General features: G+C 48.5%; 1 protein-coding gene across 6 annotated transcripts in view; it reads left to right on the top strand.

Moving 5' to 3' along the window:
* The window catches only part of MAP3K5 (mitogen-activated protein kinase kinase kinase 5), a 534,389-nt gene that overhangs the window by 381,681 nt on the left and 135,023 nt on the right, over positions 1–17,685 (top strand). For all 6 annotated transcript variants that reach the window (XR_003941620.1, XM_030198514.1, XM_030198515.1 and 3 more), the window contains 2 exons: positions 1,743–1,870; positions 16,857–16,993. Coding sequence is in view for 5 of the 6 variants with exons in the window: in XM_030198514.1 (XP_030054374.1) it covers positions 1,743–1,870; positions 16,857–16,993 (265 nt within the window). In the remaining variant the exon portion in view is untranslated. The remainder of the gene's footprint in view (positions 1–1,742; positions 1,871–16,856; positions 16,994–17,685) is intronic.

The raw sequence follows: 17,685 nt of genomic DNA, 5'->3' as shown, positions 1-17,685 counted from the left end.
TTCCACTTTAACCATGGGACTTAAATGTGCTGGTAGCTGGTCTCATGGATACACCATTTGGACCTTTGACAGAAGTGCCTACCATTCACATGGAAGACAGTATTCTTAGTAGCAATCACCTCAGCTAGAAGAATTAATGAAATACAGGCATCGGTTCACTACACCTCCTATACGGTTTCTTTTTCCCTGCAAAGTGGTTCTGTGTTCTAATACCAAATTCCTCCAAACGTTTTCTCTGAATTTCGTGCAAATCAGTCCATCACTCTACCATCATTCTTTTCTTTGCTGGAAGTAAAGATTTATTCTCTAGTTTGTAGAAGAGTGCTACTTTCCAATGTACATGCAATGAAAAGCTTTGCATCTCTTTGTAACTTGCAACCCAAGTAATCCATGAATGATTGTATTGAAATGTCATCTGTCCACATGGGTCTCGGATTGGCTATAACCTTTTGTTACTACAAGGCGAATCTACCATTTCAGGGCAAGATTCGGGCCAATTGCCATACAGCTGTAGCAGCAAACATCACAGTTTTCCTCATGGCCACTATAATAGATATCTGCAAGGCTGCGGTTTGGACTTCAGTCTATATGTTTACCAAGCACTACTAGGTGAACATATTTTCCACATCAGACATAGCTTTTGGACAAGCAGTACTATGCAATCTATTCATTTAAAGAGAGAGCGAGAGAGGAAAAAATGTTCAGCTGCCCATATCTCATCTCCAAGTAAGCCTACAAGCAGCCCTGCAATTCTTCTACAGCTCTAAGGCAACCCTCAACTTTGAAATCACCATTCAGCTTGCCTACATTATCCTTGCTTGTCTGCAGAGAAAATGAAATTGCTTAACTATTGGGAATGCTCACCTCTCATCCCCACTAAAATTGGTTTCAAAATTGCTGTGATGTGGACTGAAGAGAGAGGGGGAAGTCTACCTAGCATGGAAGCACCTGTGCATGCTTAGGAAAGCAGAAAAGGTTTTCCTGGGCTAGAGGAGAGCTTCATACACAGGTTTGTTTACATGAAGTCACCATTCAATATGCCTGCATTCCCCTGCTAAAATTCCACTTTATATGCACACAGTAACATCTTTAGTATTTGTCTGTGTTAAAGGGTGACTGGTGCAGTGGATCAAATTGATTAAAACTTCTTTCCCCCCACTCCTCTCAATTATTACAAATAAAGGGAGTCTTTTACTAAGCCACAGTAGAAATCAGCTGGCAGTAAATGCCGAAATTCCCATAGGAATATAATGGGCATCTCTGAGTTTACTGCCAGCTGATTTCTACCACAAGCTAAAAACGCTATCATGGGTTAGTATAAGCCCCCAGAGTTCTACAGTAATACGTATCCAAAAATTAAAAAGTGCTCAAATGTGAATTTTATTTGTATCCTTAAATTTTCCTTTCATCTTAAGACTTTTGTTTGTGAGTCCAAGTGCACTATTCTAAACAGAGTAATGTGTCTCTCAAGACTTCTGATAACAGTTTGTGTTTGTGGGCTTGTTACAATTAGACCATGCAAGCAGTCTCTTACTGTTTATGCTAATTTCTGTTATACTTAGAGTAACAATATCTAGAAAGATATATGGAGAAATAGTGTTATATTCTGGAGATAAACTCCTAGACATTATTATTATCCACACCTTTGAATTGTGCAGAATTAATTCTGTCTTCAGTTTTTGAGCATGTGAAGCGCAAGTTCATTTGACTACATGCACATCTTTTTTTTGTTGTTCTTTTAGGTACTCTCAACCTTTGCATGAGGAGATAGCATTGCATAAACACCTGAAGCACAAGAATATTGTCCAGTATCTGGGCTCATTCAGTGAGAGTGGTTTCATTAAGATCTTCATGGAACAAGTCCCTGGAGGTAGACTTTTATTTTTCTTGTTGCCCAATATTTTTTCCTTAAAGCTTTAGAAGTTGAAACCATATGAGATAAAACAAGCTGCAGCAGCTCTCAGAAGCTAGCAACTGGATGTGGCTGTAAATTCAGCAGTACGTTTATCAGGATAACTGCACACATGCCTGTAAAGGACAGTATATTTAGGGCTTGTTATTAAGTGTTTATATAATGTAGATATATAATGTATATAATGTTTTTCATCCACTGGGCACACTGTTTTAATCATGTCACCCCCTCCCCCCCTCCTCCGCCTTGAACATTAGCTCTTCTTTGCTCTCATTCACTTTAAGATACACATGCTGATATTCAAGGGCTGCTTTCTGTTTACCCCCACCTATTTGAATAAGTTGCTAATTCCCTATGAATCATCCCCTTGCCTTAATTTATCCATTGACCATCTTCTCTGCATTCCATCTCCTCCTGTACTCCACCTTTCTCTTTCCCATGACACTTCTTTCAGTTATTTAATACCCAAACTTTGGAACTCTTTCTCTTCTCTGCTCACACAGTCGTTCAGAGCACTATTGAAATCTCTACTGTTCTCTGTCGCTTTTGATTCAACCTCTTAGCCTGCATCCCTCCATACCAATCTTCATGACTTTACCCTCTACGCAATTCCCCTTTCTCCCTCCGTCAGCACAGTAAGGTTTGCTTTTTATTTGTGTAAACCGCCTAGTCGCCTTTTTAAGCTCTATTTGTGGTATATCAAGTATGCAGAATAAAATAAATACGTTTGAGTAGGGGTCATTTGAAGTTATGAAAAATCGATGAGTGTTGATATGTGTGCAAAGCTCAGGTACCATTGCTGTGTATCTTTTTTGGTTGAATCAAACTTGTGCAGCTGGGATGTTGGCACAAAAATGTTCTCCGAGGACAAGCAGGCTGCTTGTTCTCACGACTGGGTTGACGTCCACGGCAGCCCCCTCCGACGGGGAAAAATACTTCGCGGGAGGTCCCGCAAGCAGGGCACGCCCACCGCGCATGCGCGACCGTTCCCGCTCAGTTTTTTTCCCTTCCGCACTGGAGAGAGACGTGTCCTCGTCCCTCTCTTAGTCAGCCCTGGAAACCGGATCGTGGCCTAGCCCACGGTTTTTTCTTTTCTTTGCGTGCGCATTCGCGTTATCTTTTCTCGTAGAAAATAGGAAAAAAAAGTTTTCCTCGTCGTTCTCAGTTGCGAGGGCGCGTCATCGTGGCCTGGTGGCTGCGCGGTCGTTTCTTTCTTTTTCAGGTGTGCTTTTCACCGCCACCATCGACGATTTTGACTTCGCCGACGCGATTTTTCCATCGATGTCCTCGAAGGTCCCAAGCGGATTCAAGAAGTGTGGTCGGTGCGGCCGGCAGATCTCGCAGACTGATACTCACGCTTGGAGCATAATTCCAAGACGTACACCTTGTGTCTCGGCTTACGGAAGCGGACGCAGGTGGCGAGGCAAGTTCTGCGGGACCGTCTTTTTGGAACTTGTGCCAGCCCTTCGACCTCGATGGCATCGGCGTCGACGGCCGGGTCTTAGGTGCCGGTACCGATGTCGACGGCGTTGGCGCCGATTACGGCATTGACCCCAGGAGCACAGATACCTTTGGCCTGCCGGAGACGGCGGCGGTGAGCGGCCGCACGGGCAGTCTGCCCCGGCCACTCCCACTGCTCAGGGCCATCGGAACCGAACCCTGTCTGATCCGATACCTTGAGGCCGGGGGGGCTCCACCTCCTCCTCATCCCTTCCACAGAGCGCCGATGACGGGCATCGAAAGAAAGCCAAAAAGCACCGTCATTGTTCGCCCACGATGCAGGGGACTGGCAGCTCCGGGGCATCGAGGGACGACTCGACACCCAGGAAGCGGCAGTGCCGGGAGGAGCGTTCCCCCTCGGTCGAAGAGGTGTCGCTGCGCCGGTCCTTGGGTATCTCGGTACCGTCTCCTGGACCCGAGCAGCTTCCAGCACCGGTGCCCACACCGGCCCCCCCTGCCTTCCCCGACAGCGGGCCTAGACGAGTGCCTCCAAGCCATCCTTCCGGGGATCCTGGAAGGGCTGATGCACCAGGCTCTACCGGCACCGGGGGTGCGTGCGCCTCCGGCGCCATTGATGGAGGCACTGGTGAGCTCTGGCCAGATGAAGATGGCCTCCAATGCCGACGCTGCTTGCGGCACCGGTGTCGACCGCCACTTAGGTGGAGTCGACGTCGATGGATGGAGCTTCATCCCCGCCGGCGTGGGAGTCCACCGCTCGATGCCATCATCGAGGACGTGGTTTCTCGCAGTCGAGACGGGCCCGGTTGCGGTCTGAGCTGAGAGAGCTCATGTCCGACACCGAGGAGGAGGCCTCGTGGGGGGAGGAGGAGGACCCTAGATATTTCTCCTTAGAGGAGTCTGTGGGCCTTCCCTCCGACCCCACTCCTTCACCGGAGAGGAAGCTCTCGCCTCCTGAGAGCCTCTCCTTTGCCTCCTTTGTCAGGGATATGTCTATCAGCATTCCCTTCCCAGTGGTTACTGTGGATGAGCCGAGGGCCGAGATGCTCGAAGTCCTCGACTATCCATCACCACCTAGAGAGTCTTCCACGGTGCCGTTGCACAATGTCCTTAAGGAGACACTGCTTTGGAACTGGTTGAAGCCACTATCTAATCCCACCATCCCCAAGAAAGCGGAGTCCCAATACAGAATCTACTCAAACCCAGAGTTGATGCGGCCTCAATTGCCTCATGACTCGGCGGTTGTGGACTCTGCTCTCAAGAGAGCACGGAGTTCGAGGGATACCGCCTCGGCGTCCCCTGGGCGGGAATCTCGCACTCTGGACTCGTTTGGGAGGAAGGCCTACCAATCTTCCATGCTTCTGACTCTAATCCAATCATACCAGCTCTACACGAGCATCCACATGCGGAACAATGTGCGGCAATTGGCGGACCTAGTTGACAAGCTCCCTCCGGAGCAGTCCAGGCCTTTTCAGGAGGTGGTCAGGCAGCTGAAGGCGTGCAGAAAGTTCCTGTCCAGGGGTATCTATGACACCTGCGATGTGACATCTCGAGCTACGGCCCAAGGTATAGTGATGTGCAGACTCTCCTGGCTGCGTGCCTCTGACCTGGACAAACCTCACCCAGCAGCGGCTGGCGGATGTCCCTTGCCGGGGGGATAACATTTTCGGCGAGAAGGTCGAGCAGTTGGTGGACCAACTACAACAGCGGGAAACCGCTCTCGACAAGCTCTCCCACCGGGCTCCTTCAGCATCCACCTCCGCAGGTGGACGTTTTTCCCGGGCCCGGCAGGCAGCACCCTATGCCTATAGCAAGCGTAGGTACACCCAGCCGGTCCAAAGGCCTCCTCAGGCACAAGGACAGTCCCAGCGCGCTCGTTCCCGTCAACAGCTTGCGCCTAAGCAGCCCCCTGCGCCTCCACAGCAAAAGCAGGGGACAAGCTTTTGACTGGATCCATGGGAACATAGCCGCCATCAAAGTAGCCGTGCCGGACGGCCTGCCGGTCGGGGGGGGAGGTTGAAAGTTTTTCACCAAAGGTGGCCTCTTATAACCTCCGACCAGTGGGTTCTCCAAATAGTGTGGTGCGGATACACCCTGAATTTGGTCTCCATTCCACCAAATTGTCCACCGGGAGCCCAATCCTTCAGCTCCCATCACAAGCAGGTACTTGCAGAGGAACTCGCCGCCCTTCTCAGCGCCAATGCGGTCGAGCCCTTGCCACCCGGGCAGGAAGGGCAGGGATTCTATTCCAGGTACTTCCTTGTGGAAAAGAAAACAGGGGGGATGCGCCCCATACTAGACCTGAGAGGCCTGAACAAGTATCTGGTGCGAGAAAAGTTCAGGATGCTTTCCTTGGGCACCCTTCTCCCCATGATTCAGAAAGACGATTGGCTTTGTTCCCTGGATTTAAAGGATGTTTATACTCACATCCCGATACTGCCAGCCCACAGACAGTATCTCCGATTCCGTCTGGGGACACGTCACTTTCAGTATTGTGTGCTACCCTTTGGGCTCGCCTCTGCACCACGCGTGTTCACGAAGTGTCTCGTGGTGGTTGCGGCGTATCTCTGCAAGCTGGGGGTGCACGTGTTCCTGTATCTCGACGATTGGCTGGTGAAGAGCACCTCAGAGGCAGGAGCTCTTCGGTCCATGCAGTGCACTATTCACCTTCTGGAGCTGCTGGGGTTTGTGATAAATTACCCGAAGTCCCATCTCCAGCCAGTTCAATCTCTGGAATTCATAGGAGCTCTGCTGAATTCACAGACGGCTCAGGCCTATTTTCCCGAGGCGAGAGCTCAGAATCTCCTGTCCCTTGCTTCCCAGACCAGAGCGTCTCAGCAGATCACAACTCGGCAGATGTTGATACTCCTGGGCCATATGACCTCTACGGTCCATGTGACTCCCATGGCTCGTCTTCACATGAGATCTGCTCAATGGACCCTAGCTTCCCAGTGGTTTCAAGCCACCGGGAATCTAGAAGATGTCATCCGCCTGTCCATCAGTTGCCGCTGTTCGCTGCGCTGGTGGACAATTCGGACCAATTTGACCCTGGGACATCCATTCCAAATTCCGCAGCCCACAAAAGTGCTGACGACGGATTAATCTTGCCTGGGGTGGGGACCTCATGTCGATGGGCTCCACACCCAGGGGGTGTGGTCCCCTCAGGAACAAGATCTTCAGATCAACCTCCTGGAGCTCCGAGCGGTCTGGAACGCACTGAAGGCCTTCAGGGATCGATGTCCTACCAAATCATCCAAATTCGGACAGACAATCAGGTTGCAATGTATTACATCAACAAGCAGGGGGGCACCGGATCTCGCCCTCTGTGTCTGGCAGGCGTAAACAACAGTCTGGCCGACAGGCTGAGCAGATACATGCAACCGCACGAGTGGTCGCTCCATTCCAGAGTGGTACGCAAGTTCTTCCGAGAGTGGGGCACCCCCTCGGTGGACCTTTTCGCCTCTCAGACCAATCACAAGCTGCCTCTGTTCTGTTCCAGACTACAGGCACACGGCAGACTAGCGTCGGATGCCTTTCTCCTCCTTTGGCGGAACGGCCTCCTGTATGCTTATCCTCCCATACCTTTGGTGGGGAAGACCTTACTGAAGCTCAAGCAAGACCACGGCACCATGATTCTGATCGCGCCTTTTTGGCCCCATCAGATCTGCTTCCCTCTTCTTCTGGAGTTGTCCTCCGAAGAACCGTGGAGATTGGAGTGTTTTAAGACTCTATTTCGCAGAACGAAGGAGCGCTTCTGCACCCCAACCTTCAGTCTCTGGCTCTCACGGCCTGGATGTTGAGGGCGTAGATTTTGCTTTATTGGGTCTGTCTGAGGGAGTCTCCCGTGTCTTGCTTCTCGAAAGGATTCCACTAAAAGAATTACTTTTTCAAGTGGAGGAGGTTTGTCGTTTGGTGTGAGAGCAAGGCCCTAGAACCTTGTTCTTGTCCTGCACAGAACCTGCTTGAATACCTTCTGCACTTATCAGAGTCTGGTCTCAAGACCAACTCAGTAAGGAATCACCTTAGTGCAATTAGTGCTTACCATTATCGTGTAGAGGGTAAAGCCATCTCTGGAGAGCCTTTAGTCGTTCGATTCATGAGAGGCTTGCTTTTGTCAAAGCCCCCCGGTCAAGCCTCCTGCAGTGTCATGGGATCTCAACGTCATCCTCACCCAGCTGATGAAACCTCCTTTTGAGCCACTGAATTCATGCCATCTGAAGTACTTGACCTGGAAGGTCATTTTCTTGGTGGCAGTTACTTCAGCTCATAGAGTCAGTGAGCTTCAAGCCCTGGTAGCTCATGCTCCTTATACTAAATTTCATCATAACAGAGTAGTACTCCACACTCACCTACGTTCCTGCCAAAGGTGGTGTCTGAGTTCCATCTTAACCAGTCAATCGTCTTGCCAACATTCTTTCCCAGACCGCATACCCGCCCTGCTGAACGTCAGTTGCACACATTGGACTGCAAGCAAGCGTTGGTCTTCTATCTGGAGCGGACACAGCCCCACAGACAGTCCACCCAATTGTTTATTTCTTTCGACCCCAATAGGAAGGGGGTCGCTGTCGGGAAACGCACCATCTCCAATTGGCTAGCAGATTGCATTTCCTTCACTTACGCCCAGGCTGGGCTGACTCTTGAGGGTCATGTCACGGCTCATAGTGTTAGAGCAATGGCAGCGTCAGTGGCCCACTTGAAGTCAGCCACTATTGAAGAGATTTGCAAGGCTGCGACGTGGTCCTCGGTCCACACATTCACATCACATTACTGCCTGCAGCAGGATACCCGACGTGACAGTCGGTTCGGGCAGTCGGTGCTGCAGAATCTGTTTAGGGTTTGAATCCAACTCCACCCTCCAGGACCCGATTTTATTCTGTTCAGGCTGCACTCTCAGTTAGTTGTTCTTCGTAGGTCAATTTCTGTTATGCCCTCGCCGATGCGAGGTTCAATTGACCTGGGTTCTTGTTTTGAGTGAGCCTGTGAGCTAGGGATACCCCAGTCGTGAGAACAAGCAGCCTACTTGTCCTCGGAGAAAGCGAATGATACATACCTGTAGCAGGTGTTCTCCGAGGACAGCAGGCTGATTGTTCTCACCTACCCTCTCTCCTCCCCTTTGGAGTTGCGTTTTCCTCATTCCTTTGCTTGTCATTCAACTGAGCGGAAATGGTCGCACACGGGCGGGAAGACGGCCGCGCATGCGCGGTGGGCATGCCCTGCGTGCGGGACCTCCCGCGAAGTTTTTTTCCGGTCGGAGGGGCTGCCGTGGACGTCAACCCAGCCGTGAGAACAATCAGCCTGCTGTCCTCGGAGAACATCTGCTACAGGTATGTATCATTCGCTATACCCGTACAGGGTGGAGAATCCAAGGCAGACAAGGGGAAAGGTGATAGGAATACTAAGCTGGCAGCAGCGAGAGTTATTTCCAGATATTCAATGCCGGCCCATGTCTGGGCTTCGGAATTGAATATCTGGCTTTTCCATTATGAAGCTTCCCACTATTCCAGAATCTGTGGAATGGTTGTGTCCATCAACCAGCAGTTGGAGATAGAGAACTGAAAGCAGAGCTGAGACATATCTCTCTCAGCATCCAGTCCAGCTCCTCAGTATTTTCTATATCCAGCAGGTGGATGGACATTCTTTTCAGCCTCTGGTTCTGAGTGATTTACTCCTGGTCCACTTAGTCAGCTGATCCCCAGTTGAGCTTTGCAGGTGGCTTGAGTCTGCAGAGTCATATCTGGAAGTTTTTAGATCCTTATCTCTGGTGTCCCGTGAATTTACTTCTTCCCTCCCGTCATCTCTCCCCTGTACCAGCACAACAACCTTAATAAAAAAAAAAAGAAGGGAAGAGGTTTTCTGGAGAGCGTGGGACAGATTATCAGTCCTGAGCCTTTCTCATCTGTGTTGTCGACACTTGAGCTTGGGGGGGGGGGGGGGGGGGCAGAGCTTGGGGAGGGGGCAGCCGGCAGCGGTAAGTTCAACTAAAGTTTGACTCAGAACTTCTTGGAAGGCTGCAAGTTCTACTTACTACTACTACTACTACTTGACATTTCTTAAAGCGCTACTAGGGTTACGTAGCACTGTACAATTTAACATAGAAGGACAGTCCCTGCTCAAGGAGCTTACAATCTAAAGAACAAATGTACAGTCAGTCAAATAGGGGCAGTCAGATTGGGGCAGTCTAGATTTCCTGAAAGGTATAAAGGTTAGGTGCCGAAAGCAACATTGAAGAGGTGGGCTTTGAGCAAAGATTTGAAGATGGGTAGGGAGGGGGCTTGGCATAAGGGCTCCGGAAGTTTATTCCAAGCATAGGGTGAGGCGAGGCATGGTGCATGGGAGGTATCCTGACTTACCATTTGGGACATGTTCTGCTGCGCTTGTGACAGGGTGATTGGTGACTCCCATGGAGGCCATTAAGCAGTGTTCCCGCTATGGGACTCACCGGCCGGCATCAGGGCGTTGCAATTTGTGCAAGCCAGAGATCCTGTGGGACACAGAAGAAACAATCAGTGGCAGCACGTCTTTAGATTTGGTGCAGCATCCAAATATGCTGGGGTCTTTCGGCTCTCCGGCAGGGCCAGTTTGATGCAGGAGAGAAGTATGGACACCATTTTGTCCGGGCTGACTGACAGCAAGGAGCAGCCTCTGACTGATCACGTGCGGAGCACAGCCACCATTTTACAGCCTTAGGGACCAACAGAGTATTCAGCTGCATCAGGATCTTTGTTTTCTCCAAAGTTTGTATTGCTTTTGCACTAGGCCTACTTACTGAAGGAGAGACAGAGTTGCTACAAGGTGCTTCAGTGTCTCGCTCTGCTGCTCCTGCGACTAATAAGAGATCTCATTTAGATCTCCAGGAGTGAGCAGATAAGGCTATTTCTGCTTCTCCCTCCTTATGTGATGTGGCCATCATTGAAGGAGCCATTGGAGGAGGGAGATGATCTGATTGTACTGAGGTTGTTTCATAAGGAGGAGCTCAGTAATCTTATTTCTGAGGCACTGGTGGTGCTTTCCATTGAGGAGCCTTCTGCTTCAGTGTCAGGAGTTCCATCTTCGTCGATCATGAGAGGGCTTAGAAGTCCTGAGGTCTTCCTGATGCATCCAGTCATTCAGGACCTGATTACAGCAGAATGGGTCTCACCAGATTCAGGGCTGAGAGTGGGAAGAGCCATGGTTCGCCTCTACCCGTTAGTTCCAGAGGAGAAAGATAAATTGCAGCTTCCCAGGGTGGGCACCCTGGTTACTGCAGTGACTAAAAAGACCACCTTGCTGGTGGAAGGGGGCATTTCCCTAAAAGATCTACAGAATAGGAAGCTAGAAGGCTCGCTAAAACAAGCCTTTCAAGTAGCCTCTTTGGGTCTTCAAGCGACAGTGTGCAGCTCGTTCATGGCAAGAGCATACCTGAAATAGCATCAGCAGTTGGCAACACAAGATGGGTGATATAACGCCCAGCTGGAAGCAGAGTTGGCCTACTTGACGGATGCTATTTATGACAACTCTGGTTGTGGCATTGGGCAGCAGATGCAGCATCAGTCACGTCTAGTTAAACTGCCCTTTTGGGGCAAATGGCTATTTGGAGCAGATCTCAGTAACTTGGTGAAAGAACTAGGGGAAACCAAGCCACAGCAATTGCTGGAGGATAAGCCAAAAGCCTCTAGTCATCTGATCTCGAGACAGCAGACGGTACCTGCTTAGTCATCAGCAATATGGTCAGAAGTCCCGCTTTCATCCACACCAATCTTCCTTTTGTGCAGACAGGAAGTCTTCCTCTTAGTCAGCTAAAGTGCCCATTGCCTCCACAGCTTCGCAGTGATGTGAGGCTGGTTCACTCTCCTCTTTCTCTTCCTTTGGTGGGAAGACGTCTTCAGGAGGAATGTGCCAAAATCACATCAGACCAGTGGGTTCTGGATATTCTTACAGAAGGTTACAGGGGTGGGGTTCTCCTGCCCGGTCACTCCTCTCCTCTTCAGTCTCCTTGATGAAAGGGAACTAAGGCAGTCAAGATGCAGTCCACTGCATATTTCTTGCTAGTGCTCCTGGCCACTGTTCCAGTTCCCCAAGCCAAACATCGTCCCAAAGAAGGAAGGTACCTTTCATTCAGTCTTAGATTTCAAAGTTCTAAACCACTGCCTCCGAGCGTCCTACTTTCACATGGAGACACTAAGGGCAGCTATAGCCTCAGTTCAAGCAAGAGAATTTCTCACTACCCTTCATCTCAAGGAAGCGTACTTCCATATACCCTTATGGCCGCTGCATCAGAGGTTTATATGTTTTGTTGTGCTGGACCATCACTTACAGTTCATGGCTTTGCCCTTCAGTCTTGCCTCGGCTTCAAGAACGTTTACGAAGATTATGTTGGTGGTTTCTTTGGCAGCAGGGATCAGAATTCACCGATATCTTGACAACTGGCTCATTTGTGCATCGTCCTATTTGGACAGTATGGCAGCGATGGGCTATGTTATTCGTCTTCTGCAGTAATTGGGTTGGGTAATCAATGTCGAGATGAGCAGACTAACTCTGGATTATCTGGGTGATCTATTCAACACTGGAGAGGATCTTCCTCAAAGAACACAGGAGGTTGAAGCTGGTTCAACAGATTTGTCTTCTCAGTTAAGGAATACCCAGTCTGGGACTGCGTTCAGGTTCGGTGATCAGTGTCAGTAGCGATGGAAGTGGTGCCATGGGTAAGGGCTCATAACGGCCGTTATAGAAATCTCTTCTCAGCCACTGGTCTTTGGTGTCACAGGAGTACGACCTTCATCTTTCTTGGAACGCTGGTTGTCAGATAGAGTATGCAGTAGTGGTTGTCACCCAGGAATTTGAACATCGGCGCTCCCTTTTCAATAACACAGTGGGAGGTGGTGACAACGGACACCAGGAAGTTGGGTTGAGGAGCTCATTACAAGTTCCATCCAGCACAGAGCACCTGACTGGAACGGGTGCCTCAGTGGTCGATAAATCGCTTGGAGTTCAGAATGCCTTAAGTGACTTCGCTCCCTTTCTGGCGCGATGGTGGTGTCTTATATTAACAAGCAAGGCAGGACCAGCAGTTATCCAGTTGCAGGGGAGTCGGCCTCCCTCATGAGTTGGGTGGAGAACAATCTTCTCTGCTTGTTGGCAGCTGACATCACTGGGTCCCTCAATATGGTGGCGGCTTTCTCTACAGGCACTCCTTGGACCTGGGAAAAGGGAACTATCCAGCCATGTCCGTCTTCAGCCCTGGCTGGAGATACATTTACTGTATATCTTCCTTGGCCCATGGTAGGCCACATGTTGATTGCATTGCACCAGGGTCGAATAATTCTCGGTGACCCAAATTGGACACGGAGGTTGTGATACATGTATCTGATTCGACTGCTGGATGGGAGTCCTGTCTGTCTTCCGCAGGTACACAGCCTACTGAAGCAAGGTCCAGTGCTCATGGAGAACCCGTACTCATTTAGTCTTACAGCTTGGCCATTGAAAGTGTTCAATTGAGATGATTATTCTGATTCATTCATTGCTACCTTGCTTCAGGCTTGGAAATGCTCTACATCCATGGTGCATGTGAGGGTGTAGAGGATGTGCCAAGGCTGGAGTTCTGAGCATGGACTTCCTCCCTTCTGCGCTCAGATCATGCACATCCTAGCATTTCTCCAGGCAGGTCTTCAGAAAGGATTGGCATTGGGTTCTCTAAAAGTTCAGGTTGCGGCTTTGGCCTGTTTGAGAGGCCAACTGCAGAAGAAGTCTCTTGCAGCTCGTACACCATGTCCAGCGTGGAACCTTAATTTAGTCCTTCAGGCTCTTCAGAAGCCTCCTTTTGAACCATTCCATAAGGCCTCATTGAAAGATGTTACAATAAAGATTTGTCCCATATATGTTATGTTCCATGTACGTTCCAATTAAGTTACCATGTATGTATGCACCTTATCGCAATTTTGCCATTTGTAATTCTGTTACCCGGAAATGGCAACCGCCATTACGGCAAATGTAAGCCACATTGAGCCTGCAAATTGGTGGGAAAATGTGGAATACAAATGCTACAAATAAATAAATAAATAAATAAATAAAGATAACGTTCTTGGTGGCTGTTGCATTGGCACATAGAATTTCAGAGCTTCAGGCTCTCTGTTGTCGGTATCCCTTTCTTTGCTTTTCGTAGGCGGGTGTCTCCTTGTGTACGGTTCCTTCCTTTTTTCCGAAAAAGGTATCGGCATTTCGGCATTTCATCTCAGCCAATCTGTAGAGCTTCCATCTTTTCACAGAGAGGATAACGAGACTCAGTATTTTTCCTTGAAGCTTCTTGATGTGCGTAGAGTCCTCATTAGATATCTGGAAGTCACAATGAGTTTTGCAAATCGGATGGACTGTTCGTGTTTTTTGGTAAACAGAGGCTAGGCCTCATGTCTTTGAAGCTCACAATTTCTAGATGACTGAAGGAGACTATCACATAGCTTATTTGTTTTCAGGGAAGCAGGCTACTTAGGCCTTGTGGGCTCATTCTATGAGTCGTACAGCATCATCCTGGGCAGAGACTAGCTTACTGTCTTTGACTGATATTTGCAAAGCGGTGACATGGTCGACGCTGCATATCTTTCCCAAGCACTAGAGGATGGACATTGCAGCAAGCTCAGGGGCTTCAGTCCTGAGGGTTGCGACGCCAGGATCCTACCCACTCTAGGGATTGCTTTTGAACATTCCATAGGTTCTGGAAAAGTGTGAAGCTACATAATGGAAGGAGAAAGTCTTACCTGATGATAAATTTATTTCCTTTAGTCCTTCCCACTATTCCAGAGGCTCACCCGAGATTTCTAAGATGTTTAGCCAGTGTCAAGTAATGGGTCGAATAACTGTCACCTTGCCAGTTGTCCAGAGATCAGAGTTTCACACACTTGCTCATTTGGTTATTGTTAGATTAACGAGTTGTTTAAGATTGTTGTGTGTGTTCTGAGTTTCCCTTTACTGCTTGTCTACTGTAGAGTTGCACAGGGACAGAAATTTCACCCATCCCCAATGGAATCTAACTCATACTCACCTGTACCTGTTAAGATCCATTCCATCCCCACCCGTACCTACAGGAGTCAGTTCTGTTATTTACTTGCTTGCAGGCCTCTTTCCTCCCAATCCCCAACAGCCTCCTGTGGTTTTTTTTTGGATGGTATTCACTATTCAACCAATGAGTGTTCCAAGCCTTAGTCTTATTTCCAACTCGCCTCTGGGCATTCCAAGCCTTATTCTGGCACTCCAACTGCCTATCTCAGAGCATTCCAAACTTCATTCTGGAGTCACCAGAAGTTTTGACTACACACCTGCGGGAATCCCATAGCAATTTTTCCATCCCCCTGGGAACTTCTTCCATACTGACGGAAGTCTCCATTCCCATTCTGCTCTCCATTGTCTATGTAAATACTGAATAGCTGGACTGGATGGCAAGAGAGAGATATCTCAGCTCAGTTTTCAGATCTCCATCTTCACCTGTTGGTTGATGGATATAACTATCCCACAGGTTCTGGAATAGTGGGAAGGACTAATGGAAAGAAAGTTATCAGATAAGACCTAATTTCTCCTTGCGGAGCCATCTAATGCATAGCTGGTTATGTCGATATTCAGCCCTTAACCGGCTAAAGGAGATGACATAAAGATGGGACTGACTTTTATGCAGTCCTGTTTATGCGGTTAAGCAGGCCAGTTAAGTGCTGAATATGTTGCACTGAGCAGCACTTAACCAACCAAGTGCTAATTCCACCCCTTGAATGCCCCCAAACTAGCCTGTTTTGAGTTTGGCACTAAACGGTTAAATGCCACTGAAAATTAGCGGATAGCCCCAAACAAGCAATATAACAGGTCAGCGGCCATTTCTGGCTGGTTAAATCACTTTGAATATTAACCCCCAAGAGTTTATTCAATAAGCAGCTATTTAATTTTTTTATTTTTGCATTGGGGAGAGGCGGTGTTAGGTTTTAACTGATAATCAGAAACCTTAAATATATTAGTGTCATTTACCTCTCAGATTCTGTGCACATTGATATGTCTAAAAGTGAATAGTTAGACTATGCTTCCTGTAGTTCACGGCACCCTTAGTGTCCAAGTAATTTTTCATGGCACCCCCCTCCCCCCGGTCACACTTTTCTTCTCAGACTCAGAGGTCTCCCCTCCTCTTGCTAGACATTTCCTCTCAGGTCTCTCCACCCCCACCCCGAAGCAGCATGGAGTCCTACCTTGTCTGGGGACAGAGCATCTCCCTTTTGGCTCCACTGACAGCCAAGCCTCCTCCTCTGTGTCTGGCCCCCTCCCCCCATTCAGCATTCTATCCCTTCCTTCCTTCCACTACCATGTCCAACATTTCTGCCTCTATCCTTCTGTCCACCTTCTCTCTCTCTCTTTCTCTCCTATGTGCCCAGGGTCCAACATCTCTCTCTTCTCCCCCACCCCATGCAGCATCTCTCCCTTCCTCCCTTCCACCATTATCTCCAACATTTCTCCATCTCTTCCCCATTTCATCATCTCTCCCTTCCATCCACCCCTGTGTCCAACATTTCTCCTTCTCTCACCTCTCCATACAGCATCTCTCCTCCCCCTCCACCCTATATACAAGATTTTTCCATTTCTCGCCCCTCACCACCCCTTTGCTGCATCTCTCCCTTCCTCCCCCTCCACCCCAACAATTCTTCCCTCCCCCCATGCAGCATCTCCTTCCCTACCCCACCCACCCACAACTCTCCCTCTGTTTCAGTGGGGCAGCGATTCCACATGCTACCTTTCGCTAACCTGGAAGCCTCTCTTTTGCCATGTCCTGCCCCCTAGTTAGCAGGCAGCATGTGGGAATCGTTGCTGCTTCCAGGAGCCTTTCTACTACTACTTCTCACCCTCTGGTGGTGGTGAAACCCAGGATTCACTGCGTTTGCTTCTCTCACTACAGGGCCAGCTATGTGGTGGCACCCTGCATCTCCCTCTGTGGCACCAGGGTGCCGTAGCACACAGTTCGGGAAACACTGCTGTAGTTGAAGGAACTATAACCCTGCATAGTGTCAGTAAACCAGTCGTGCCCAGAGCCTTATTTATAGTCCTGTACAAAATTGGTCCGTGCTATTTGCCAGTTTTAGCATAAATACACTTTTTTTTAATGAAAATGTCAAAGTAGTCAGGAAAATGGTTTAAGGTAGTACATCACCAAATAGAATATTTGTAGGACTTGTCACATTATTGTTGGAGAGTAGAATTTGGGGCTGTCTTACAATGGGATAGTTTCTAGTTTTATTAGGGCTCTTTACACACAAAATCATTGCCTTGTTAAGTGCTGCAAAAATAGCTTCTGTCATTTTCCAGTCCATACCAAATAAATTGCTAGACTTGTTCTTGTTATATAGAGACACTTAAAGTTATTCCATGTTGTCCAAGGAGCCAGATATATATATATATATATATATATATATATATATATATATATATATATATATATATATATATATATAGGCATATGAGATGAAACTATTTTACTTCTGAATTATAGGCAGTCTGTCTGCTCTTCTGCGATCAAAGTGGGGCCCTCTGAAAGACAACGAGCAGACTATCGGCTTTTATACCAAACAGATTCTTGAAGGTTTGAAGTACCTCCATGACAATCAGATTGTGCACAGAGACATAAAGGTATGAAGCTGAAGCTATAGGTGCATTGATTTGTGTACCTTCATTCTGGGAAAAACACATAATGCTTTACTTTCTGTTTCTGTGGTCCACACAGAAATGTGTGTGGAACACACTGAGAGCTAATACAGGAGTAGAACATTAGTTCTGCAGAATGGACAACACTATTTCATTAAGTCCATCATGGATAAAATGGTGTGATAGCTGTGTTAGTCTATTATTAAGGTAACTAGTGAAAAAGGCCCGTTTCTGTCAGAAATGAAAAGGGCACTAACAAGGTTTTCCTTGGAGTGTATGTTTCAGAAAGAGTGTGTGTGAGAGATGGAGTGTGTGTGTCAGAGAATGAGAGAGAGAGAGAGACAGAGTGTGTTTGTGTGAGTGAGAGAGAGAGAGAGTGTGTGAGAGATGGAGTGTGTGTGTCAGAGAGAGAATGAGAGAGAGAGAGAGACAGAGTGTGTTTGTGTGAGTGAGAGAGAGAGAGTGTGTGAGAGACAGAGTGTCTGTGTGTGTGTGTGTGTGAGACTGTGTGAGAGAGAGGGACAAAGAGATAGAGACTGTGTGTGTGTGTGACAGAGAGAGTGTGATAGAGAGTGTGTCAGAGAGAGTGTATGTGAGAGACAGAGAGTGAGTGAGTTGACTGGTCTCAAGACCCCCCTCTCCCCTGCCCCACCTGCACCCACCCATGTGCAGCGACC

This window comes from Microcaecilia unicolor, chromosome 3 (assembly GCF_901765095.1).
Source record: "Microcaecilia unicolor chromosome 3, aMicUni1.1, whole genome shotgun sequence".
Classification (NCBI taxonomy): Eukaryota; Metazoa; Chordata; class Amphibia; order Gymnophiona; family Siphonopidae; genus Microcaecilia; species Microcaecilia unicolor.
Note: the sequence above shows the minus strand (reverse complement) of the source record. Positions and strands in the feature narration are given on the sequence as shown.